Source organism: Dunckerocampus dactyliophorus, chromosome 7 (genome assembly GCF_027744805.1).
Source record: "Dunckerocampus dactyliophorus isolate RoL2022-P2 chromosome 7, RoL_Ddac_1.1, whole genome shotgun sequence".
In the NCBI taxonomy this organism is placed as follows: domain Eukaryota; kingdom Metazoa; phylum Chordata; class Actinopteri; order Syngnathiformes; family Syngnathidae; genus Dunckerocampus; species Dunckerocampus dactyliophorus.
In genome coordinates this window covers 26560775-26586626 of record NC_072825.1, presented here as the reverse complement: position 1 = coordinate 26586626, position 25852 = coordinate 26560775, and the positions used below count along the sequence as shown (strand labels likewise).

At 41.6% G+C, this 25852-nt stretch overlaps 2 protein-coding genes across 3 annotated transcripts in view; one reads left to right on the top strand and one right to left on the bottom strand.

Annotated features, from left to right (window-relative positions):
• Positions 1–1214: 1214 nt before the first annotated feature.
• On the bottom strand, positions 1215–20693 carry she (Src homology 2 domain containing E). Its single transcript, XM_054780789.1, has 6 exons — positions 19781–20693; positions 17115–17241; positions 11106–11363; positions 10562–10913; positions 7217–7336; positions 1215–6135 (listed from the first exon to the last, which is right to left on the bottom strand). Exons 1-6 carry the CDS (start codon positions 20234–20236, stop codon positions 5943–5945), a joined length of 1506 nt encoding a protein of 501 aa, XP_054636764.1. The 5' UTR covers positions 20237–20693; the 3' UTR covers positions 1215–5942.
• A 3733-nt stretch (positions 20694–24426) lies between these two features.
• Positions 24427–25852, top strand: part of LOC129184603 (cingulin) — a 37694-nt gene continuing 36268 nt past the window's right edge. For both annotated transcript variants that reach the window (XM_054780642.1, XM_054780641.1), the window contains exon 1: positions 24427–24610. The gene's annotated coding sequence lies outside the window, so the exon portion shown is untranslated. The remainder of the gene's footprint in view (positions 24611–25852) is intronic.

The window sequence follows — 25852 nt, the reverse complement described above, 5'->3', positions numbered from 1 at the left end:
TAACGAAATGCGGCCATTTAAATTTGCACAAACCGAGGTCACAAAGTCCTTTCTTATTGCTCATTCTTCTTACGTCTCCGCACAAAGTCAAAGTAAACGTGCGAGCAATGGCTAGATTCGCTCATGCTGATGTGAGTCAGCCGATCCGAGGGATGTCCACTGAAAAGGGTTCTACTACTGTATGGACCATTTGGAGTCTCCAATGAATCTAACATGCATTTGAGATGGCACCTGGGTAAATCCATGCAAAAGCAAGGAGGACGTCCATAAACCAGGTCTGAGCTGTGAGATTAGAACCCAGAACCACCTGAATCTGAGGCCTGACCACATGCTCCACCAGGCTGCGTCTGAAGCAGGAATTTATGAATGTGACTGATATTAGCAACAAAGATCATGTGAGCGCGCTCCCTGCTCGATGAGGCCTGCTCGTCTGACTCCCAAGGGGGGAGGCCTCGTGTTTGCTGTGACCTACTTTGCGGGTTTTTAATGAGGAAAACTGACCACAACACATTACACAGATGGGTGAAGAGAGGTGATGCTTGATGGTGTCTGTTGTTGTGTAACAGTGCCATTTGAGACCCGCCCACCGGGCTGCAGAACGGCGTCCGAGATTAGCGCTCATGACTCGTCAACCTGAAAGCAAGCAAGCCAACATCTGACATACATTTGCTGTCTTTGACCTCCATATTAGAGGGTGCTGGGAACGCTTGCGTGTGCCACAAGACTAATTCCTGGCATGCCACGTTGTTGTCAAGTGCATCACCGCCGCTACTAAAGTCAGGGTTTATTCCGAGCTGCGTTTATACATCGCAGTCTGTCTCTCTCGCTCCTCCCTCCCTGAAGAGATGGCACTACCTCGCTCTCACTAATCGCCATGGCAACCTGGTAATCCCCGAACAAGAACAAAAATCTTTTTTTTTTCTGCACACACATAAGAGAACGGCGTGCACACATGGATGCACATGCATTGGTGAGACACTCATGCAAACCAGCGCTCACTAGTCCGGCGTGTGTTGACATAAACACTGGTGCAAATGTGTATTTGTGTGAACATGTTTATGGTGACACATTACTATTTAGGTTGCCTGTGCGTGTGTAACCGTAATTGATTACACACACAGGTCAACGGTTTTACAGCTTTTTTTTTGTATGTGAACGCTTTGCCTCTTGCTGCCGGCTCGTCTATTAATAACACAATGTGAAAAAATGCCTTTATTTACTGGATACATGCTTACAACAATAATAACAGTCACTTCATGCATACATCATTTAAGGCAGGGGTGTCCAAACTTTTTTCCATCAAGGGCTGCATACAGAAAAATGGAAGAATGAAGGAGGTGAGGCCCACTTTGATACATTTTGTGCTTTAAAGATTCTAAAACCCAGTGGCGGGCGGTGCATTTGGTACCTGGGCCTTCAGCTGGGACTTAAGCAACCGAATCCACCTCGTAATACCACCACTAGCTCATCACAATTATACAAACCATCAATAATACAGAAAAACATAATACAGCACAATAAAGCCACAAACCCAGTTCCCCCTTTATCTTCAACTACATCATCTGCATACAACTCCCGACTCCACGGTACATCGGAAGCAGTTCAGAATCAATATTTATATATCTAACATGACAAAAACATACAAAAATAAACAGGCTCAATTAAATGTGGCGCAGTTCATGTGATGATACATTCAAGCGCACTGGTAACTTTTGAGTGTTAGGGTTATAGTATTTCCTACATCAACCAATCAGAGGATGGAAAAATGCTGACGTCCCTGTGGGCTGGGTAGCTGGCCTTTTGAGGTGAATCTGAAATCTGATTGGCCCCATGACTAATAGTGTGACTAATAGTGTGACAGCACTACTGATTCTGAAGGCCCGAGGTCCTTGGCAGATTACACTGACATGGCAACACATAGAAACTGAAATCTGATTGGACAAAAAAAAAAAAAAAATATATATATATATATATATATATATATATCGAACATACATATACGTACACGTACTGGAAGCAGCGCAACCGAGAGACATGCTGCGAAATGAAGATAATAGACTGTTTATTTACTTAATACAAATTTCATGGAAGAAATACTAGAACTGAAGTTGTAAATGTAGGTCAGTGCTTCTGATAGTGTATAGGCCAGCAGAGTAGGCTTTGCTGGCCCTGACTGCACACCACTGCTAAAACCAAACCAATGGAAGCTATCTAAACAAAACCCCACATTAGCTTTTGTTTTATTTTAATTTTTTAACTGTTTACTATTTATTGTTTTTATTTGTACAATATTCCAAGAGGGGCAATAAAAAACAATCTGCAGGCCAAAAATGGCCCCCGGGCTGTACTTTGGACACCCCCGATTTAAGGAAAGAGCTTTTTCATCACCAAAAGCCCTAATATTCATATCATAGTCTCACATTTATTCGCATACCTCAGCATTTTTAGGCAATTGTGCCGACTTGTAACATTGTGAAACCTTCGCCTTGCTCCCTGTTCCGCGCTATATCCCTCTTCTGAGGCATCTAATCACTGCTAAAGCTCTGTCTCCTGACCAACAGATTGCCTGGCAAATGAGCCTCATTTTCAGGGCGGATCAATGTGTTTGAGTGACAGCTGCAGATGGACGAATGAGTACACTCCAATCAGTTGTATTGATCTTACAAAGCCCCAGCCTAATTGTTTGGCATTGCGCTCGGACGTGTCAGCACCTGTGTGTTAAGGAGACTGTAAAAGCTTTAAGTTACAGTATGGCTGCTGGAGATCCTTGTGTATACTTCACTTGTTACATACTTGCTTTGTAGTACATACTGTACATTTAGTTTACAATACATTGTCAAAACAGTGCATGCAATACAATGGAACCTCTAAGGCCAAACAAGTTAATATTAAGTATTACAACCGCAACACAATGAAACGGTCTTAAATAGTCTTTAATGATGATTTTGAATGGGAGGCACGTCCAAGCTTTCACACTGCACGTCAAAGCTGATTTTCTGTGTTGCTGTTCTGTGTAAAAGACACCAGGCCTCCAGACTGCGACTAAATAGTCGGATTTTGGGACGACAGTAAAATGTGAGACGTTGCGAGTAAATTTTTCATCGACTTGCGCATGTGCGACCAGATGAAAGTATGCGTCCCGTATTGAGTTGACAAGGGATGCACTTTGTCCCTTATTACCGTGAGGATGAAATATAGCCTGTAAAATGTGGCGTCAATTGACGATAGCTTGTTGCAGACTAAGCCTATCGATGCCAGTGAGCGTGATCGCTCACCTTTCAATCTCATTGCTGTTCGACTTTTCTGGCGTCTTGGTTTACACGTGTTGCCTGGCTGTCACTCTGCCTCTCTGGTGGCAGCTAGCTAGTTTTCTGCCTAGCCTCTTGTCTTCGGACTCCAAATGTGACATTTTTACCACAATGACGTTTTGTCTTTTAAACATACGAGTAATGTTGTTAGCTTGGAGCTCGTTTTTGTCCCACGAGGAAGCTACAAGTGGCTATCACATACATGGGGTAGCTGAGGACACAAACAGAGTGGTTAGAGAAGACAGTTGCCATTTATTGGTCTGAGTATTTATCAGTAATACAGTGAAAATGAGAAACTGTCAATTTCAGTCAATTCCCCCCACACCCCCAAATTTTGGTTTAAATTCCAAATTGTCCAACTTCCTGGGGGGTTTGACTTTGGAGGTTCCACTGTAATGACATGTGTAGTATCTTGTTTCACCACAAGGTAGTGCATGGAAGCTAAACACTATTGAATGGGAGCACTTTTATCAGAATGTGCCAAGAACTGCAAATAAATAACATAACAAAACGATGACCTGTCAGTATAGTTGAATCTACTTTTTCATTTGATTGGCTCGTAAAGCCCCCGTCACACTGAGCACGACTCAAGCAGAACCAGCCGGAATGATAATGTTTCAAAATGCGCAACACTTTCGGGATAGGATTTTAAATTCGTAAGCTTGGCTCCTTTTTTCCTTGGCGGCATGACGTGATGTGAATTGGCGACGCATCAATGGTAAGTGACGTTTCAGAGGGCATCTTGGGGGTCAGCACCTCTTGCCTTAGCTCGTTTTTTTCCTTGGCGTATGAAGTGATGTGAATAAGGTGACGCTTCATAGTAACATTTCAGCGGCAGCCGGCTGAGTTTTTTGTTCCGAATGCAATTAGAATGTTTGGAATCCTGTTGGAATACTGTAAGAATATTTAGGGGCTGTACACACGGAAACGTTTTCAGGTCAAAACGGCAAACTATTTGATCATTTCAGCTTCTCATCCACAGGGAAACAGCGTTCTGGGTACCCTGAAAAGGTATTCTGAAAACGCCAGCTTGACGTCACTGACCTACCGCCACCCCATCGCCGTCACTTGACCGGAAGTGAGCTTTGACGAGAAGCCAACATAATATCTGAATATATCCACGGACATGACTCACCCCATTTGACATTCTCCTGATATTTTGTTGTCTTGTACTCTAAAATGACTCACAGAAGTAATTCCACTTCTCATAGGTCTACATGAGCCTTAGAAAGTGGGCGGCGACGAACTTATGCGCGTGCGTTCTTTCTTCTTCTGTGGTTTGGTGTGTCACGTGGTTCCGTCTGCGTGTCTGTTCACAGCGCCACACGTAGGTGTGCCTTGTGCATTACATCGTTCTCACTCAAGTGATCCGTTCCCTTCTGGATGCAACTATTTACTAATCCGGCACAGTGTGGATGTGAATTATTTTCAACCGACCAACAAAAAAATCTCAGAGTGCAGGTCGAATACCTTTCGAATGCCGTTTGATATTTTTTCACTTTGAATCCACGTCAAAGGGCTCTAATATTTGGAATGCAGTCACAATTTTTAGAATGCGCTTTGAATATCCAGGAATAAAATGACAAATTTTTAATTCTGACGGCTAGGCCTGTCACGATAACAAATTTTGCCGGTTGATAATTGTGCTAAAATGTATCAACGATAATCAATAACATCGACATTAAAAAAACCCCCAACATATTATCATTTGGTTTCTTATTATTCAATGATCATTGTGTCATGTCACATTTGTGCTACTAGTTGGCACTCAAGCGTCATGTACCTGAGGCACAGAAGCTGCCTACTTGAACATTCACGAATCACGGGACGTCACTACTTCACATTACCAATCCAACTCGTGGTGTCAAAAGAACTACACACAGCAACGCAATTGGTGTATAAAAACAGAAAAGACAGTGAGCTAAAGTGCAATGTTGCTGATATCTCCCAGGCACTTCCTACTGTTGGCTTTTCAACCATACTGAGAGGTTGTATTTTGCAACGCGCACCATTTTGCGATGTTTCGTTTCATATTTACCCCGCCGATCAAACGCCTCAGTAAGCGCTGACTGTCGGGGAGAAGGCTTTGCTTCACATCCACACTGGAACTGTGGCGTTCGGCTTAGAAACGATTACTTTTGTGCCTCCATTCACATTCGCGTCTGCTAGCTAACTGCTAGCACTCCGTGTACGTAGCCCCCGCCTCCACTACTGGGACAAAGAGGCCTAATAGCTGAGAAGATGCTTGCTCTCTTCTGTGTTCATTTCATATAGAACCAATGAACACAGACACATGCAGAGTGAACCCTCTCGTCATCCAGGCTGTGTACCACAGAGAGACTAGCAGATAGATGAGACGTGCATATACAAGTACGTACATGTCAATATATTGAGGGCTTGTTTTTTTTTTTTTTTTCGTTCAATAAATCTATATATCCATTATCGTGACAGGCCAACCGATGTCATTCTGGCTTATTCTATTGCTCGTGTGACTGGGGTATTATGGATGAGCATTTGGCCAATCACATTCAAGTTCACGCGTGCCCTTGTTAGGCTCCTGCATTGAATTAAAACACTACCAAGGGAAATCCACAGCAGCACATCGTCGCGTACAGTATGTGTCAGCCTTTACATTCAGTGCGGCCTTTGCACCGCATGCTGCAGGGTCATGTGCTCGGCTCCGGTAAAAGGCAGTCTGTGCGTGCGGTAGTGGTGGACCAGCTCGGGGATGCTGGAGAAGACACAGCTACTCTGATCCAGAGTGTAGCCCAGACCCTTGCTGCTCTTCGTCTGGGCGACAATGATGTGCACACAACTCTGACTGGTCCTGATGAAACAACAAGAGCGCACAAAAGTATTGTCGGTTAAAAAGGCAGCTGGGAATGAAAAACATTGTGAAATATAATCCAGGCCAAGATATGTGAATTAAATGTCTCGCTGTTATCTATCCCTCCCCAACTGATGGTGTGTCGTTGCAAAGGTTCAGTGGATGTGTAAAGGGGGTTAATGATGTGGATTCTCAAACGAATGAGCAGCGTACAACAAATGTGCACACGGCCGTATGCGCACACACACATGCGCACACACACCGTGCATCCATGCACGTGCACCCTGGCTCAGCGTTTGGGTTAGGTCAGGTCTTTGCCAGGCTTATAGGTAGATCAGAACTCTGCAATCGTTCATTTTAGTCACGCATGGACATCTTTTGAGGGTATTTTATGCTGCTTACGACCTTCTAAATAAGATTTTTAACATTATCAGAGCCCTCTAGACATGAAATAACACCCCTATGGTCACCATTACACTCGTATTACCCAATATTGTTTAACGTTAACAGAATAAGAGCAAAATAAGACATTAAAGACTCAAATAAGATTCATGCTCGTGTGTGTTACTATAAATGTGTTCTGGGCATGTGGAGGACAGGGAGTGACAGGAAGAGGGCGGGATATAATGCTAATAATAATAATATTAATAATAAGCTTTATTTCTGATTATATCTACTTGGGCTCATGCAGTGTGTTAACGCTAACCGGAGTAGTAAATTAAAAAAGTAGTAAATTAAGGAGACAGTTGGGCTCATGCAGTGTGCTAACAACCCGACAAGACACGCCATATTGTACGCTAACCGGAAAATGCACGCAAACTGAGGTAAAATTGTGGCGGACATTTTTTACGTCAACCGAAAAACATACGACCGGGGCAGAAGCTAACCAAGGTTCCATTGGGAGTGTAAAGGTGACTATATGGGTGTTATTTCATGTCTAGAGGGCTCTAATAATGTTAAAACCCGTATTTAGAAGATTGTAAACAGGTTTTCTATGCCACAACTACGCAAATATTCTGGAATCAGTTAACCGCGATAAATGAGGGAAGCTTGTATATACACTGCAATCGAGCACACTCACTTGAGAGCGATGGAGTACTTGCTGGTTCCTGATTCACTGTCTCTCACCAGGAAGCTGGCTTCCCTGCAGCGCTGCAGCTGAGCCTCAGCCTGCTGCCGACTCACACAACCATGGTACCAGCTTGGGGAGGGACGTGGAGGAGATGCCGTCAAGAGACGCGCAGCACAGCGGAGACATATGGACACAAGTCAGACGTTAAGCAAGGAGATGAGTGAAGGTGTGACACCATAATCAAAATATAAACAACATGTATGTGGCTGTAGAGGAGGCCTATTGGCACACAAGATGGTAGTGACATCAGCTACAGGCTAGAGCCACATGTACAGTCTATAAACAGGCAGCTTGGTGCTTAGCGATAATAATAATAGAAAAAAAGAAAGACATTCCGTGGCTACGAGAGAGGAACAACCACTAACACGCTCCGAGCGTGTTCCCACTGATTCCATTTCAATAGAAAGGCCATGCTTAATGAGATGGAGCGAGGCATTTTACACTTGAAGTCACACCTAACTCAACTCTACAGCACTGTGGTACACTCACGAAGGCCACATTTAACATTCTTTATTATTATTACATTTGTTGTACCAGTATCGAATAGCAGTATCTTTCATGTGTTTACATGAGTGTAATTAACCAAATTCCCCACTAGTGTGTTCTAATTGCAATTCCAAACCGTTTGGTTGATTTGACATCCTGGTTGATTAGAAGCCGCATGCATGTTAGGTTAATTGGCGACTCTAAATTGTCCATAGGTATGAATGTGAGTGTGAATGCTTGTTTGTCTATATGTGCCCTGCCATTGGCTGGCGACCAGTCCAGGGTGTACCCCGCCTTTCGCCCGAAGTCAGCTGGGATAGGCTCCAGCATACCCCTGCAGGCCTAGTAAGGTTAAACGGCATAGAAAAAGGATGGATGGTTGATTTGAAGTACAGTATTTGAAGTACGTCATTCATCCGTTCCAGAAGGTCCGACTCAAACCAAAACGGACTCTACCCAAAACAAACGTTCCCATAGAAAATAATGCAAATCCAATTAATCCGTTCCAGACACCCAATAATGTTAACACAAAACATATTTTATAGACAGTAATTACAGTTTTAAATGATGTAACAATAATTACAAATGACAAATGAATGGACAACTGAACATTTAACATCACTTTTACCTAGTTTTCTTGGGAAAAACTGCCACAAAACCATTAATTAACAAAATAAACACATTACTCTGCTGCAACCACAATTTGCAAAAATGTAAAAAAAATATATCAATGTGAATATCAACTGTTCAAGACCCAATACACATGTACCTTGTCATTCAATATGGCAAGGTACATGTTTCTGTCGGCACAAGGTACATGAAGTGCGTCGGCGAGGATACGTGCGTTATGTTTGACTGGGGATGCCGCTGTAAGTTGAATGCTTACGTTTTGTTGTTGGAACCAGAAATGAGTATTACGGATGTAAAATGAGACAGGCAGTGCCACCCTCGAGCGCCACCGGGTTGACAGACTGTCACGCGGGAACCGGAGATGTGTATGCATGTATGCGTGCACCGCAGCTGATGACGGCGCCACCTCTGCGCCATACCTCTGAAACGACGACGCTAAAATTCGGAGGCCTTGCACCCTTGTCTCGGTACGGTCCGTCGCCTTTCTCTTTTGTGCCTTTCATGTATTTTGTTGCGTCGTGTATCTCTCTCTAGCCCAGCAAGTCTGATACAAACGAATGCTGTTGCTCCAAAATGGCGCCCACAGCACACAATGCATTGCGCGATCATTTGCAAGCATCACAAGATTTCGTCTTCGGTGTGTGATCCAAGATGGTGAACGCAAGCCAAGGCAAAATTTTTGCAAAAATTTTGGATGTTAACTGAAAAACGCACCAACCGGGGTGGACGTTAACCGAGGTACCACCGTACAGTAATCCCTTGTTTAGCGCAGTTAATTGGTTGCAGACATATCCGTGATAAGTGAGTTTTCGTGAAGTAGGATTCCTTATTTAGAAATTTAATATTTTGGTAGTTAGAATATACAAAACTTGTTTACAGCTTTTTAAATACGGCTTTTAACATGATTAGAGCCCTTTAGACATGAACTAATACCCCTACAGTCACCTTTACACTCCCAATGGAACCACGGTTAGCTTCTGCCCCGGTAGGATGTTTTTCTGTAAATGTAAAAAATGTACCCCACAATTTTGCCTCAGTTTGCGTGCATTCTTCGGTTAGCGTACAATATGGCGTGTGTTGTCGGGTTGTTAACACACTGCATAAGCCCAATTATGTCCTTAATTTATTACTTTTTTTAATCAGAAAGCACCTTTCCTTGTTAGTATCCTATTAGGCAGCTAAACAAAATGGCAACCGGAACCAGAAGTCAGTCAGCCTATGACGTCATCAGCAGTTGACTCAAAAATGAACATAAAACATGCTCTAATAGTTTAACATGCATGAAACAATTCTAATGAATAACGAATCTAAGTGATAAATGAACATTTAAGGTTACTTTTGTCTTCACTGAAGACGTGTCTGTTCCCAAAGACACCATGTGGCAGCGAGATCAACCACCACCACCCTCCTGTTTTCAGTCACGTCTTCAATGACGGTAAAAGTAACCTGAAATGTTCATTCACCCTTTTCATTCATCATTTATATGTATTTTTACATTTAATTTTTATTAGCAATTTTCATTGGGGATTATTTTGCCTATTGTGAGATAATTCAAACCTGCAATAAAACCAGTCTAGATCGCCAGAACAGATCAAGTCTGGTGATTGTGCATCTCAGCGAACATTACAGTAACATTACTGACACCTAGTGACCAGTGTAGAATACTTTGTCAACATCTTTGAATGCCTCTGAATGTCTTACATTTGTATTTTAGTTCATTTAACCATTGTTATGCTTGAAACCTACGATCCCTATGTCAAACATTAACACACGTCTTTCCCTTTTCTGTGCGTTCCAAAGAGAGAACATGAGGGAGCTAACAATGCACAAAATGGGACACAGCTATTTCCACTATAAAGCCTTCCAAAAAAACCTCCAAGAACGTTTTATCGTTTGAAATACGTGCTGTGGCCGTGCAGTAAGAGGCACATTCATGACAACATGTAATACTTACAGTATTTTGCAGTATTTTGATCATTTTAAGCATGACCGGAACTTCTCTCCTGGGTTCACTGATTTCACATAGCAACATGGAAACGAACGCTACTTCCGTCAACAACGGCAGCATAGAAAGCGCGCGTGTCTGTTTACTAATCATGGTAGACTTTGTGAGAGCTGCCAACGCCGCGACTACTTTTGGACAAAACTGAATGAAATGATGAATGATCTTCTCCTCACCCCTGCTTGTCCAGCGGCGGCAGACTGGGGTCCACTTTGGCCGCCTCCCCATCCAGTGGGGGGCTCGCCGAGGTAGGAGAGGAAGGTTTGTTAGGGCTGGAAGAGGGCGACAGTTTCAGGGTGGGAAATGAAGGACACGTTGTCGTTATTGGGGAAAGTTTAAGGATCGGTGATGAGGGGAAGGATGGAGAGGACGAGGAGGAGGATGAAGAGGTGGAGACAAGTGTTTTATGGGTCCAGTTCTTCTGCCTCAGAGTGTGGTTCTGCTGCTGCTGCTGCTGCTGTTGCTGCTGGCGGGTGGAGATGGAAGCATTCTCTTTAGCAGGAGAACAATCCACCGCTTCAAACTGAGCTGGAGGAAGCCAGAGAAAACAATATCAGTCTTTCACAATAAAAGCACACCAGCTAACTATGTAAACATATCTTTGGAAAGTCATTCATTGGGATTGTTTAGCTTCCTCTGTAGAGCAAACAGATAATTGTCATTGGATTACAGTACATATACTACACCCTAACAAGGCCCCCCACCCTCGTCAACGCCTACCTGACAGGGCTCGAACAATGTCCTCCTTCCGCCACTCCCAGGGCAGCTCGTACTCGCCAGCCGGACGGATGTCAGACTCTGGACGAGTGACAGGGATCCACACACCCTCGCTGTCGCCCTCCAGTCTGCCTTCATACGGCGTGTCGTAGATATTTAGGGGCGGTGGCTGCTTGCCCTTCTCTCGCTTCCCTTCCGCCTGGCCTCGGTCCAACAGAACGCACACTTTGAGGAGGTCCTTGGAGCCCCGTCTGCGAACCTCTACAATGAAACACTCATTGGTTATATTTGCCTTTGACGTCAGGTTTACGCAACAACTACAGTATAGAACGTGAACACACACCTGTTTAATTTGCATAACTGACCATGACTCGTGTGCATGTATTGGTATATATGAATAACGTGGGAGAGCAAAAATCATGAAAAGCAAGGCAAATATGCTTAGAGATACAAATGGGTGATGGGCCCTCAGCACCACCCGCTGCTCGTTGAGAAGAGCAAGACATGAGTTCACGTCAATCTCCAAAAGTCCAAAATAACACCCAAATAAGATTAGTCCCTTTTTTGAAAGAGTATCTAGAGGGGGCCGAATACTCGCTAAATATAGCGGTAAAGTCACAAAGTTGGCAACACGGATCCCTCCTGCTATCTCTTCTTATTCCCTGGCAGACCAGGTGCGTATGAGGTGTGATAAGAAGCAGAGTTACAATGCATACCGCCACCTAGTGTACAAAGTTGTACAGTAGGCCTGTCACGATAACAAATTTTGCTGGTCAATAATTGCGCTATAAATTATCGACGATAATTGATAATTTTGACCCTTTTTTTTTTAAAAAGACCATATTATCATTAAGTTTATCATTCAATGATCACTGTGTCATGTCACATTTGATCCACTATATGGTACTCAAATGTAGTGTATTGCCTTTGTGCTTTCATTCATATTAGAGTTTGCTTGGTAACTTCTAGCAAGCACTCAGTGTATTCAATCACTACGTAGCTAGCCCCCGCCTCCACGTACTGTGACAAAGACGCTGAATAGCTGACAGGAAGCTCACTCTTTCCTTTAATTTGACTATACAACCAATGCGCTCAGACACAGGCAGAGTGAACCCTCTTGTCATCCAGCCCGTGTGCTAAAGCAAGACGAGGAAACGGAACAGGCATACGTACATGTCAATTTATCAAGCCGTCAAAATTATCGACCTCGTTCGATTAATTGTTTATTTATGTTAATTGGCCTAGTCCCATTAGAATGTGTTTATGAGCAAGGGCGAACAGGTAGCTCCAAATCTATTTGTAGCAGTCCAAAAGTATTTCTTTAGAAAGGAATGCATGGGAAACAGCTGACTTTGGGGGTGAAGCGGGGTACACCGTGGACTTGTTTCCAGCCAACGCAGGGCACATCTACAGTCATGGAAAAAAATATTAGACCGCCCTTGTTGTCTTCAGTTTCTTGTTCATTTTAATGCCTGATACAACTAAAGGTACCTTTGTTTGGACAAGTATAACAATGACAACAAAAATAGCTCGTATGAGTTAATTTTTTTTGCCAGTACAATGCTATAGCTATTCATGAAAGAACTTAAGTGATTTTGGTTATTATCAAGAAAACCATGAAAGTTGCTACATATCAGCTCTTAAATTAAACTCTTATGAGCTTAATTTGTTATCATCATTATGTTTGTCTAAACAAATGTACCTTTAGTTGTGCCAGGCATTCAAAAGGAAAAGGGTGGCTGATCATTTCTTCCATGACTGTAGACAAACAACCATTCACACTCACATTCATACCTATGGACAATTTAGACTCTCCAGTTAACCTAACATGCATGTTTTTGGAATGTGGGAGGAAGCCGGAGTTCCCGGAGAAAACCCACATGCAAACTCTAGATCCAAACCCAGATCTTCCACATCTCCTGACCATGTGGCCAGCATGCTAACCAATAGGCCACTGTGTGACATAGGAAACAGTGACTGAAAAATATATTTTCTTAAAAAACAACAAATACAAAAACTAAGAAATTTACAATAAGCTGCTTGTATGTGCTTTTGTACATGTGCAAATCTTTTTTTATGGTGGCAAAAAATCTAGAAAAAAAAGGTGTATTTTGTTAGTTGCTCTGGTAGAAGCCATTAATACTGCCATGCTTTTATTTTAAAGCTTACTTTGCACCAAACAGGAAGTGTATGCACATTTTAATGCTGCGTAACTAGACTAGGGGTAGGGACCCTATGGCTTGGGGGCCACATGTGGCTCTTTTGATGACTGCATCCTTCTCTCAGACATTTCTTAACACGATCAAATTTATTTATTTTCATTTTTTTCTGACAAGTATAATATTACAGAAATCACAGTGTTAAAAGTAACACCGGTTCCATTAAACTTTCTAACGCATCTAACTCATCCGTTTTCTACCACCGATGCCAGCTGTCCTTCCGATATTTTCTGGTTCAGTAAACCAAAACTCGATTATTATTGGATAATGCGGTAGCCTACCCGGGTCATTCAGAATTAAACTGTCCTCCTTTAATCAAATAGTCAGCTAGCTAACAAACAATATGGTGAAAAGAAAGAAAGATACGTAGTACGTATTGCAAAACCATGCAGCACCAGAAGTAACATTAATGGTACGAAATATTTCATTTATTATTGGTTAGCTTCAGTATAACAAGGTTTTTAACTCATTCAATACAAAAGACGTATTTATATGTTTTTATAAACGCCAACGCCCGATCCTAACAACGTATTTAGAGGTCTTTTTTTGTGCGAGAGACAAAAAGAGGCGATGACATAACTCTCCACTAATGAATTTCACTTCAGAGCAATTGTAAGCCATAAAAACGGCCACAAGGTGGCAGAAGTGCATTTGATAAGAGATCATGTGGACCGAAAAATCACGCATGACAGGAAGGAGGAGGTGAGAGAGCATGGAGGAGTGCAGAGTAAAGAAGGTTGCGCGTTGCAGGGAAATTTTAACCCATGCACATGTAAAATTCTTGGTCTTGCTTAAAAAATATGATATGGCTCTCACGGAAATACATTGTAAAATATTTGTCTCTCATGGCTCTCTGAGCCAAAAAGGTTCCCGACCCCTGAACTAGACAGTATTAACACATGTCGACATAAACGGACCTACTGTATTTTTCATAGAAAACTGTCGACTTAAGCGGGCACGTTTTAGTGAGTTATTTGACAGACAGCTTGTCGACGTAAGCGGATTCCGCTGTATCGAGTGAAGTGATTTTGCAGGAACAAACAAAGTCCGGGGGACTCTTTGTGTTGGTGACAGAGATAAAAAGATCTACTACATCCTGAACTGAGTCACAAGTTGGAATGCGACTCGTGTTTCTCGGCGGGCCGACAGGTAGCCTGCGTGTCTGCGCTATTGTGAGACCAAACAATGGAGTGACAGGAAGAAAAGGTCAACACTGCTGCGGATTGGACGACTGGCCGGCCTACTTCCTGACTGCTGGGAAGTGATTTGGTGCAAAGAAGGGGGGAGAGAGGGGGAGAGCTTTAGCTTGTTTTGGGGTGGGTTGTTGGGATTGTTACAATCTGTTAACACATAAAGTGTGTGCGGTGGTGGTGGGGGGGGGCAGCTTCCTATACCAAGAGAATGGGGCAAAGGAAACAGAGGCTGGAGACAGGAAGTTGGAAGAGGAAGCTGCGCCCATTGTCCCTCCACAACACTGTTGCTGTAGCAACCGCCCGGAGGGGTGGAGCTGGGGCTCCCATTCGGCACCAACTCTCTTTAAAAGAGCCTTTTAAAAGGGACAAATAAAAGAACATACGTTTCAGCTATTTAGAAACTAAGCCTTCATTGGCACGTCTAATCAAATGATTGCTGTATATAATTATAAAGCACATTTAAAAATAGATGCAGCAAATAGATTCTGTTTTTCTTTATTTAATATTTCATTGGCACCCTCACATATTACATTGGATGTGTTTGTATGCAGATTTTTCCCATAACGCAGGTGTCCAAAGTCTACAGTCAGCAGCTATTCATTGAATTGTAATGTAAGATATCACATTAATACAAATAACTATCTGCTTTGTCACAAAGTTGAGATGTGAACAGTGTAGGACACCCCATGGAGCCAAGCCTGTGCCCCTATAAAGACGTTTTGGATGATGGCGGCTATGTTTTTCTGGCTCAAATACACTCCTGATCAAGTGAAACAAAAGCATTTTGGAGCAAGAAATGATTGTAAATAAGCATTAAAGTTAGAAAGCTGTTGAATAGCTGATCAAAAGTTTAATAGCATAGCTAATAAAAAAATGAACCCCCCCCAAAATAGAAATAAAATGTTCAAAAAATGACTCAGTAATGAATAGCTGAGCCATTCTTGTTAATCACCTTAAATGTGGGTTGTGCATGCTTGATGCCAGTGTTTCCAGGAGGCTAGTGGGAATGTTGCTCCAGGTGGTGAAGATGGCTTCACAGAGAGCATCCACTGTCTGGAACTCATGTCCCTTTCCATCCATCCTCAAATGTTCTCAGTTGGATTTAGATCAGGCGAACATGCAGGATGGTCCAAAAGAGTGAGCTTATTCCTCTGGAATATGTCCTTTGTCTTGTAGGCATGTGAGGTGCAGCGTCGCTGTTGAGAAAGCCTGTCATTACCACACAGACGAGGGTCTTCAGTCACGAGGGACGCCCCCTGCGACATCTCCACATAGCCAGCTGCCGTTTGACACCCCTGCACAACCAGAAGCTTGATTGTTCCATTGAAGGAAAAAGCAGCGCAGATCATGATGGCGCCCTCACCTCTGTGCCCTGTGGAAAACATCTCAGGTGGGATCTCCTTGTCATGCCAGTAACGTTGGAAGTCATCAGGACTGTCATTTTTTCTCATCAGAGAATAAAACTTTCTTCCATCTTTCAATGTTCCATGTTTGGTGCTCTTGTGCAAATTCCAAATGGGCAAATTTTGTGACATTGAAGGCCTTTGAAGCCTTTTTTTCTTCTTAAAAGCCTTCTCTCACAGATGCCGTCTGATGGTTACCCGACTGCACTCGGCACCAGTAACAACCTTCATTTGGGCCGAGGATGGACAGCCAATGGGACCCTCCATTGACATTTTTTTCAGTTCTACCACTTGATTTTTTTGTTCTATAGCCCTCAGGATGTTTGAAGAAGTTTCAAATGATTGCTGCGTCCAACCTCAGCAGCAATGGCGCGCTGCGAGAGGCCTTGCTTATGCAGCTCAACAATCCGATCGCATTCAAAGAGAGAAACCTTCTTTGCCTTTGCCATCAAGAGATCATGGTAGTGTGAATACCTGACAGAAAATGACATTCAATCCACATTTTTGCCAAGATTTTGGCTGGTAACGGCAGTGCTCGTAAACTTTTGACAGCCTATTTCACTTTAATGCTTGCTTGCAATAACTTCTTTACTCTTATCCTGTTCTTTTTTGTCTCATACCAACATTCTATTCCTTGGAGAGGATACAGCAGCTTGACAAAAATGAAGAAAACCCAGGTATCTTTTAATTGAAGATTATTTCAGCGACATATTAAAGGCAAAATTGGTCGACTTCTAGTTCCCACTTTGAGAGAAGGCAAAACTCTGAAAAAAGACAGCCCAGTAAATGAAGTTTAATGACGTTGCACATTAAAAACCTTTGATGTTGAGACGGTAAATTGGAAAAAAAGCACTTTTTAAAATATTTCCACTGGAGTTCCCCAATAATCTAAAGTAAAATTCTCAAATCTGCCTTGAGTTTTTTAAACAGTTGCTTAAGTGTGATTATTTTGGTATACGCTGTTTTCAAATTTCTAAATCATGTGTTTTAATGTGTTGTAATGTGTTTAAGTGTAGTATTTGTTGGATTAATGCTTTTTTATTTGCTGTACTTGTGTGTTAAAGTGATGGCAGGAAATTAGAAACATCCATGTTATGCAATTCCTCATGCTCTGTTATCATTCTTTGTTGTGTTCTGCATAAACAGGTATCACTTCTCCAGGGCGGGAAAAGAAGCAAAAGCGGAAGCCCTTCTGACCTGTGATGATGACCTGGGCATCGTAAGGCTCCATGTAACCATCGTTGACACCAACTCTCTCCGCCTCTCTCTGCTCTTTGGTTTTCTCGGCGTCGAAAGGGTCTGCGTAGTCCTCCAGGATGATCAGCTGGGAGACGGGATACAGAAGATGAATTTATTCCACAAAATGGTTGTTTTGTACCCCAATTTTTGTACTTTCTATTATGCCCAGTTTTTTTAACGCCCCCAACCGATTGAGACCATTCCATGAAAATGTTCCGCTCATTCAATGCTATCTATTCCCAAAAAACTCCCACATTTTTTGTAATTTCACATTTTCTTTAACAAAATTTCCACAAAAGTTCCACATTTCTAAACCCGTTCAAACCTTTCCAACACTAAAACATTCCGCTCATTATGGACATGTGGACAAACAATTCCCCTTTTCCAGTAATTCCACATTTTCCATAGCACACATTCTCTTTAGCTTGAGAATTCTTACTACTTCATTTCTCAACCCACAAACCATTCCAACATTCACAACATTACGACATCTATTTCCTACATACCAACACTTCCAGGCTTTTCTTTCTTCTTCCAGCCCAAACATTCTAAATTGAAATGAATGGAATTTTTCCCATATTCCTTATTCACCATTTCAGCACCAAAGACAGTTAACCATATTCCGTAAATGTTAAATTTTACCCAACACAAACCCCATTGGAGACTCTAAATTGTCCATAGGTATGAATGTGAGTGTGAATGGTTGTTTGTCTACAGTATATGTACCCTGCGATTGGCTGGCGACCAGTCCAGGGTGTACCCCGCCTGTCGCCTGAAATCAGCTAGGATAGGATCCAGCATACCCGCCACCCTAGTGAGGATAAGCGGCAAAGAAGATGGATGGATGGATAAACCCCATTCAACTTTGAGAATTCTTACTACTTCCACATTTCAACACCAAAACCTTCAGGCTATTTATTTTCCACATTTAAAAAACTCCCAGCTTTCCCAAAATCCCACATTTTCTGGGCCCCAAAAAATTCAGAGAGAAATGAATGGCATTTTGCAACCTATCCAAGCTATTTCATCAGCAAAAAATTCAGTTCGCCAATTGTCTAGAGCCCAACAATTCCCACTAGGGGTGCAATGATTAATCTACTATATCGATGTATCGATTTATATTCCTAGCATCCAACTACATCGATCTGTGTTCGGCAAGTTGCCATTCCGGATGACATATATTGATCTAACATCATTTAAAAGTTAATCAATCGATGTGAAATAAAGAATAGGATTTAAGCACGGCGGGCTTTAAATGGATGTGTGGTTTTTTTCGCACTTTTAATGATAAAGACGTTAAGTGTTACTCGATTCAGTCACCACGCGCCACCAGACAACAAAACATAGCATGGCGGATGGCAGAGGACAAGCGGGCGAGTGACAAATAATTAAGCTACCATTGCGGTCCAGTGTGTGGAAACACTTTGGCTTTTGCAAAGAGGGAGATGTTCTAAATAAGTCGCTCGCTGTTTGTAGGATATGTAAAGGTCAAGTAAAATACCACATCACCACGACAAATCTCTCCAACCACCTACTAAGGCGCCATTGGATTTCACACAACGCTGACCGTCCAGGCACCTCTTAACAGTAGCAAGTAGCAGGTAAACCACTGCTAATTCAACCTAAAGAGATGTTGGTTGCACTTTAGTTTTATATGTATATTACGTTATTTTTATGTTGAAAAACAAAAGCAGAAGTAGCTGGTAAACCTACTGTTGAAATGTTGGTTGCACCTTATAAAAAAATGTGAATGCATTTGCCATTATTGTTGTTTACTTGTTTGTTTATATCCATAATTAATTTATACCTGATTCCCGTACAAAAAACAATGGGAATCTAGGAAACTTCACCTGTGCCGTCCAGTATCCAGGTATTTATTTCACAGTCAGACTGGTTAGATTTATGAGTAAAAAGTTACTGAATCGATTTAAAGTTACTGAATCGTTTTGGATCGTATCATTCTAAATGAACCAATATCGTCCGTGAGTCGTATGGGCAATGATGAATCGAATCGTTATTAAAATGAATCGTTACAACCCCAATTCCCACTTTTCTTGTAATGCCACATTTTCCATTAGACAAATGCACTTTTATCTGGAGAGTTCTTATTGCTTCCACATTTCTCAGCCAATTCAGACCATCCCATAATGAAAATATTCTGCTCATTCGGGAGAATCTTCTTTTCAGATTCTAAAAATACTCATCTTTCACGGGATTCATCATTTTCGGGCCCAAAAAGACTCCAATTGAAATGAATGGCATTGTTCCACATTTTTTCACCCATTGAAGCCATCATCAAAACATTTAACCTGACAATTCTACACATTCTGAAAATTCCCACTCCTCCCATAATTCCACATTTTATGTGACATATTTCCCAGTGAAAATGAGCTCAAACCATTCCAACATGAAAACATTCATCTCATCGTGGACATTTGGTCACACAATTTCCCTCGTCCAAACAATTCCCAATTTTCCCGTAATTCCACATTTTCCAGTATTACGCATTCACGCGCAAATTTCTACATTATTCGCCTTCTCTGCAGTTGATTTGCGTTTATGTGTGAGAGAAGAGTGTGATGCAAAGAAGGAATAGTATTGACTGTTTCAAAGATGTTACTCACTGTAGTTTTGATGGCAGACTTTCCATTTTCACTCTCAGGCTTCGTCTGCTCACTGATCCCGTTCAGTTTGGGTGTCTTGTCCTGCTTGTCCACTTTAATCATCCTGCTGATGTAAGCTTGAGCCAAGCTGGAGGTCCTGCTGACCTGAGCCTTCTCTTCCGGTGCGTCCACCTTGTTGGGGCTCTTACGGCTTTTTGGCGCCAGAGTTTCCCACACGGTTCCACCTGCAGAGCCACTGTTGATGTTGTTGTTGCGGCCCAACTCGGTGGCTGAATTCTTCCTGGTCCTCCCAGCCAGCAAAGCGGCCACGCCGCTATCTTTACGCGCGTTTCCCTTCAGGCTGTCCCGGGAGAATGAAGCTTTGTGGCGGGTTTGCGGACCGGATTCGGAGGCTGAGCGGCCTCGTTCGCTGCCGTTCTTCAAGTTGATGGGGAAATCTCTGAACCATTTTGCCATGATTGTCGAATCTTTAGACGTCAACGAGATAACCTGGTGATATTACGCGCCAACAACTTTACGCACACATTTACGCACGGTTTATCACAGTTGCGCGCGTTAAAACGCTCCGTTTTTTTTTGTTTTTTGATGAAATGACCCGACTTAACAATGCTGACCAATACTTGCGTCAAAAGCTTCCACTAGGTGCGTCTTGACTATCATATATACATTCCAGTACTGGATGTGAGGCCTTTTGGTCACCTGCACCCTGCAGCAGTAACAACTATCCCCTCAGTTTGAAAAGAAGCCTTTCAAGAGCGAACACTCGAAAAAACTGGAAGTTTTTCCTGGAGCCAAGTGAAGTTCCCATTACCGGTACGTGAGACGGTGCTTCCAGCTTGTCGACCACACAAAGTGATAAGATGGACGAGGAAAGTTGTGTGCACAGACTAGTTGTAGACAGCTCCGTGATGGTAGGGGGTGGCCGGGCCGATCCAAATAGCGATACTGTCGATACCAAAGGCAGTGTCAGTATCGAATTGATACTAGCGTGATGAGATCGATATTTGTAGTAGTTAGTAATCGTCGTTATAGGTCAAGGTCAGGGCTGTCCAAACTCTTTCCAGCCAGGGCCACATAGTGAAAAATGAAAGGATGCAACTTTGCAACTTTGATATTTTGTAAAGCAGCACGTGTACATATGCTAAGAAGTCTTACATCTAAAAAAAAAAAAACGGCATCTCAGCTTTGTCATCTCAGGTGACAAAGCCTATTATTACTATCAACTTTGCTCTTTTTCCCCCATTTGTTTTTTTTTTTAATTTTCTTTAATATTTCAACTTTCTTCTGAAATAATCTTTGTACATATTCTTTTTGTAATATTATAACCTTTTCCCATACTTTTATAGCTTTTCTCCAACCTAATTTTCCAAAAATTCCAACTTCGTTTTGTTTTGTTTGTTTGTTATATGACTTTTTTCTTCTTAGCTTTCTTCTTCTTTTTCTCATAATATTCAGCCACACGGTGGCCGAGTGGTTAGTATGTTGGCCACACAGTCTGGAGATAGGGAAGACCTGGGTTTGAATCTCCGCTGTGGAGTTTGTATGTTCTCCTCGTGAGTGGGTTTTCTCCGATTTCCTCCCACATTCCAAAAACATACATGTTAGGTTAACTGGCGACCCCAAATTGTCCATAGATGTGAATGTGAGCATGTTTCTCTACCGGTATATGCGCCCAGCGATTGGCTGGCGACCAGTCTCGCCCAAAGTCAGCTGGGATAGACTCCACCCTGATGCGGATGAGTGGCATAGAAAATGGATGGATGGATATTCAGACTTTATTCCTATAATATTATAGCTTCTTCCCCAACATCATTTTCCCAAAATTACAACTTTATTTGGTTTTGTTTGAATCTCCTAATGTTACGACTTAAAGAAAAACACATTTTTCTTTAATATTTTAACTTTCTGCTATGAAAATGATGTTATTTTTCCTCATAATAAATAATATCATAACAATATGACTTTTTCTTGTTAGAGTACAACTTTTTTCACTTCATATTTTGACTTTGTTCTTGTCAAATAACTGCTGATTTTCCGTTTTTTTTTTTTTTTTGGTTTTCTTCTTAAATGATGTTTTTACCTCAGCCAAGCACAGCACAAGAGCCGAGCGAAAATTATGTTTTTGCCGTCGTCAATCTGTTGGTTTGTGTTCAAAATAACTTGAAAAGTTCGAAATGCATTTGGATGAAATTTTCAGGAATTGTCGGAAATGGGATATGGAAGAAGTGATTCAATTTTGGGGGTGATCCGGATCACCGTCTGGATCCAGGAATTTTTTAAAGGATTCTTTAACATTGCGAGATAGATTTGTGCATATAACTCCACAAAAAATGGTCAGAGCACTTGGAAAAAAAAATACAGGACAAGTTTCCAACAGGTTCTCCAAAATATCAAAGACTGAACCAAAACATGTTGGATTATTATTTTGGTGTGAATCACAACATGGGGGGAACTATGGCGCTTGGCGGAGGTCTGCGCTCTCCGAGTGCTTCTCTAGTTAGAATGTGGCGCAGGCCAATAAAAAGACAGCTGATCGCCGCAAATGGCCCATGGGCCACACTTTGGACACCCCTGTTATAGGGAAATAGCAGTAGAGGGTGGTGTGGACCGATCCAAGTATCAATACTAATGGTGGTATCAGTTCTTCAAGCTCAAATCTGTACTGAACTAGCATGAGATCAGTAATTGCACTTGTAGCAATGGTAGAATCAGTTTCGGATCATACGTATGGATTGAAATGTATGTCTTTTCATCCAATAAAACCAAAAATGGACTTGGAAGCAAAAAAACCTAAAGATTTGCAAACAAAATTATTTTGACCACAATTGCTTTTGTTTACAAATAAAAAAAATACTTGTCATGAAACTATACATTTTGTTTGTGTTTCCTGAACTTTTATTTGCATTTCCGTAACTTTTGTTTGCGGTGCTCTACGTTTTGGTCGCGTATTTTATTTGCGGTGTGCATTCACGGTTGTGGGCGGGGCCACCTCTGAAGATGTTCAGCGGTTGGTAATTGTGCAGGTGAGTTTTAGACGACTGAAGGGCAGGTTGATCCAAATATTGATAGTTTCGATACCAAGGGCGATGGAAGTAACGTGATGAGTTCGATATTTTTCAGTTGTAGGTTTTTTTTTCACAAATATCATTTTTGTTGTTGTGTTGTTGTTATTATTAAATTGTTGATACTGTTATATTGTCATAACTCATTGTTCATAAACTCAGGGAATAAGTTCTTGGACGCATGAGGGATTTGGGGGCAAAAGGATTTGAATGAGAGCCAGTAGCCAGTAGTACTTTTTGTTACATATCATATACATACTGTATATATATATATAGAGAGAGAGAGAGAGAGGGAGAAAGAGAGAGTGATCTCGCTCTCTCTCTCTCCTTCTCTCTCTCTCTCTATATATATATACATAGAATAGAAAGTGGCTTGCGATAAAAATGAAATAATTGGGATTCGATTACATTTTTCATTGTATTTTTTTATACTAATAAATCCATTATGTTGATATTTTCTTGGACATTGCCTGAAATGTATTTTTTGTGCACAATATGTGCACAATATATCCATTTGGTGAATAAATGTATTGTAACTGATGTGAAACTGATGAGGGGTAGGATTAAATAAGCTTTGCTTCTTCCTACTCCTTTTTGGACATGCAAAATTGTGAATTGTACTATGTGATGTGCTACTGTTTGACTCATATGCATGTTCAGGATGAATTAAACCGTTACCATTACCATTTCATCTGATATTTTCTTGCACTTTTAATATTAAATAATGGTGATTTTTGTTTTCTCTTTGTTATTATTATTATAATATTATTTTTGTAATACATTTTTGGATACTTTTTGGACACATTTTGAGATTCACACTGAATCTAATACTTTATTGTACATTCATATTTTTTTTATTTATTTATTTTTTTGCACAATACATTTATTACAGGCGATATTTTATCGCACATGTCTTGGCCACTTTTAATATAAAGCATTAGTTTTTCCTTTAAAATTTTGTTCTGCACAATGGCTGTAATACATCCTAATTTTCTTAGAAATTGTTGGGCCCTTTTAATATGAAATTATAGTGATTACTCTTCCTATATTTCACAAAACAGTTGATATTTCGGTATTATTTTCAATAAAATAGTAGTCATTCCACTGTCCTATTTTTATTTTGTGTATTTATGTATGTATTTATTTGGACAATCTACTACATCGGATATTTTAGTGGGCACTGACTGCTTAACAGGTGTTGAGCCAGCCTGAGAGGAACAATAAAATGTCGCTTTGCAGTTATTGCTTCTGCTCTAATAGGCAGCTTTGAACGAGAACGTTCATCAGGTAAATAATTGCGCCCTCTTGTGGTTACAATTGCGAAAATAAGTAACATATTATCAGACAGTGTTAATTTCTATTTGTTGCTAACTGTTCAGTGAGGTGAAGGTAGTTTTATCATCTTCATCATTGCACTTGCATTAAATTACAAGTTAATTTCAAAGTCAAGACTAATAAACAGGTTGAATGATTGACTTCAACAGTTGGCCAATAGGAGACAAAGTCCACCAGCTAGGGCCCCTCCTAAGTGTTTGTGGTTTCGTCCAATCAGAACTGTCCTTCTGAAGAGACAGGGGCGGGACTGTCGCATCCCGGAGGAAGGTAACAGGTTGCAGTCGCCACCGCATAATGAACTTCTTTCAGCGACTATTTGCGTCCTTTTCGTGCGTTCTTTTGGATGCAAGTGTGGGAAAGTAGACGACACGTTTACTCCGGAGAGGAACTGAAGTGACGCAGAGGAGAAGAGAAGCAAGGAAAGAGTACGAAGGTAACTTTTTTGGGGGGGGACTCTCATTGTCAAGACAGCTAAGGGGAACAGAGCTGTCATGACACTTGCACTTGACTTTTTTGTATTGTTATTGTTCTTTCTTTCTTAGTTTAAATTCAATATCACACTATATACGGTAGTGTTGTGTCACTGTGGAGATTTCGTCGTCTTTAGCGTGGTCGCTAACGTCATTTGAAGTAAGCTAAGTTCTCACGGGATAAACTCTTCTTGTCACGTCAGCTCAAGTGGATAAAACATGTTTTTGTAATATTCATAAAACGTTCTAATTATAGCTAGACTATTTAATAGCTAAAGCTGCTATACAACGACGTCATTTAGGAGGAGGAACGTGAAGCTAGCAGCTCACCTGTGGCTTCTTGGGTGTTTGTCGTCGGAAAAACACAACAAAGACGTAAACAACTTTCTTAATTCCACTTTGAGGCACATTTCATGGAATTTCTAGCGTAAAGATGCAGTATTTTAGTTGAATAGAAGTCAATCGACAGGGATATAACTGTTGATGGTGAAATAACTAGTGGACTAAATCAATATTTGTACCACTAACCAGCACTGTAACACATTTTGCTACACAATGTACTCCAAAAAAATGTAGCTTTTATTTTGTAGAACTCGACAGGTTGATAAGAGTTGATTGCTATCAGCCAGCAGGTGTATGCACATCAATCTCAGGCAAGTGATTGGAATGTGTGTTGATGTGCTCCTACTATGGTGTCACTGTGGTGTACTGTTTGGTTACACTGAACTTGCCTCTGTGTTTGCACCAGTGAATGTGTTTGGATTTTGAAAAGGGGAATAAATGGCTGTTTGTTTGGGACGAGCACCGCCGCAGGGAAGAAGAGGGGTCCTCCTCCTTTGTGTGGACAGCATAATGGAGAGAGGGCCAGTGTGTGAGCGACTTCCACATGTCTCTTTAGTTTGTCTGCGCCAGTATTTGGTTGGATTTGTCTGATGATAGACTTCCTAAATGACAGTTCTACCTGCCGCATATCAAGTGACTCATTTGTGTGGTATGTGTACAGTGGCACACAATACACTGGTTTCGTTGCCTCCCACACCTCTTTTAACAACCCAATCATGCCGTATTTTCACCTTCCAAAACCAACAAGACACTCCACTCAAGTTTGTTGTCAGAGAATTCCATGACAGGGTTCATCAGTACACCCTAAACATGTCAGCAACCGTTTTTATGATTCCTCTCTACGGACAATACTAGAGCTGGGC

What these genes read in the sequence shown, in the direction of transcription:
- she (XM_054780789.1), bottom strand. Translation starts at nt 20,236, where the DNA reads ATGGCAAAATGGTTCAGAGATTTCCCCATCAACTTGAAGAACGGCAGC. An exon ending in TGCCCAGGTCATCATCACAG is followed by an intron (nt 11,364 to 17,114) that starts GTCAGAAGGGCT and finishes GTTTCATTGTAG; the next exon opens with AGGTTCGCAGACGGGGCTCC. An exon ending in CCGCCGCTGGACAAGCAGGG is followed by an intron (nt 7,337 to 10,561) that starts GTGAGGAGAAGA and finishes TCCCTCCCCAAG; the next exon opens with CTGGTACCATGGTTGTGTGA.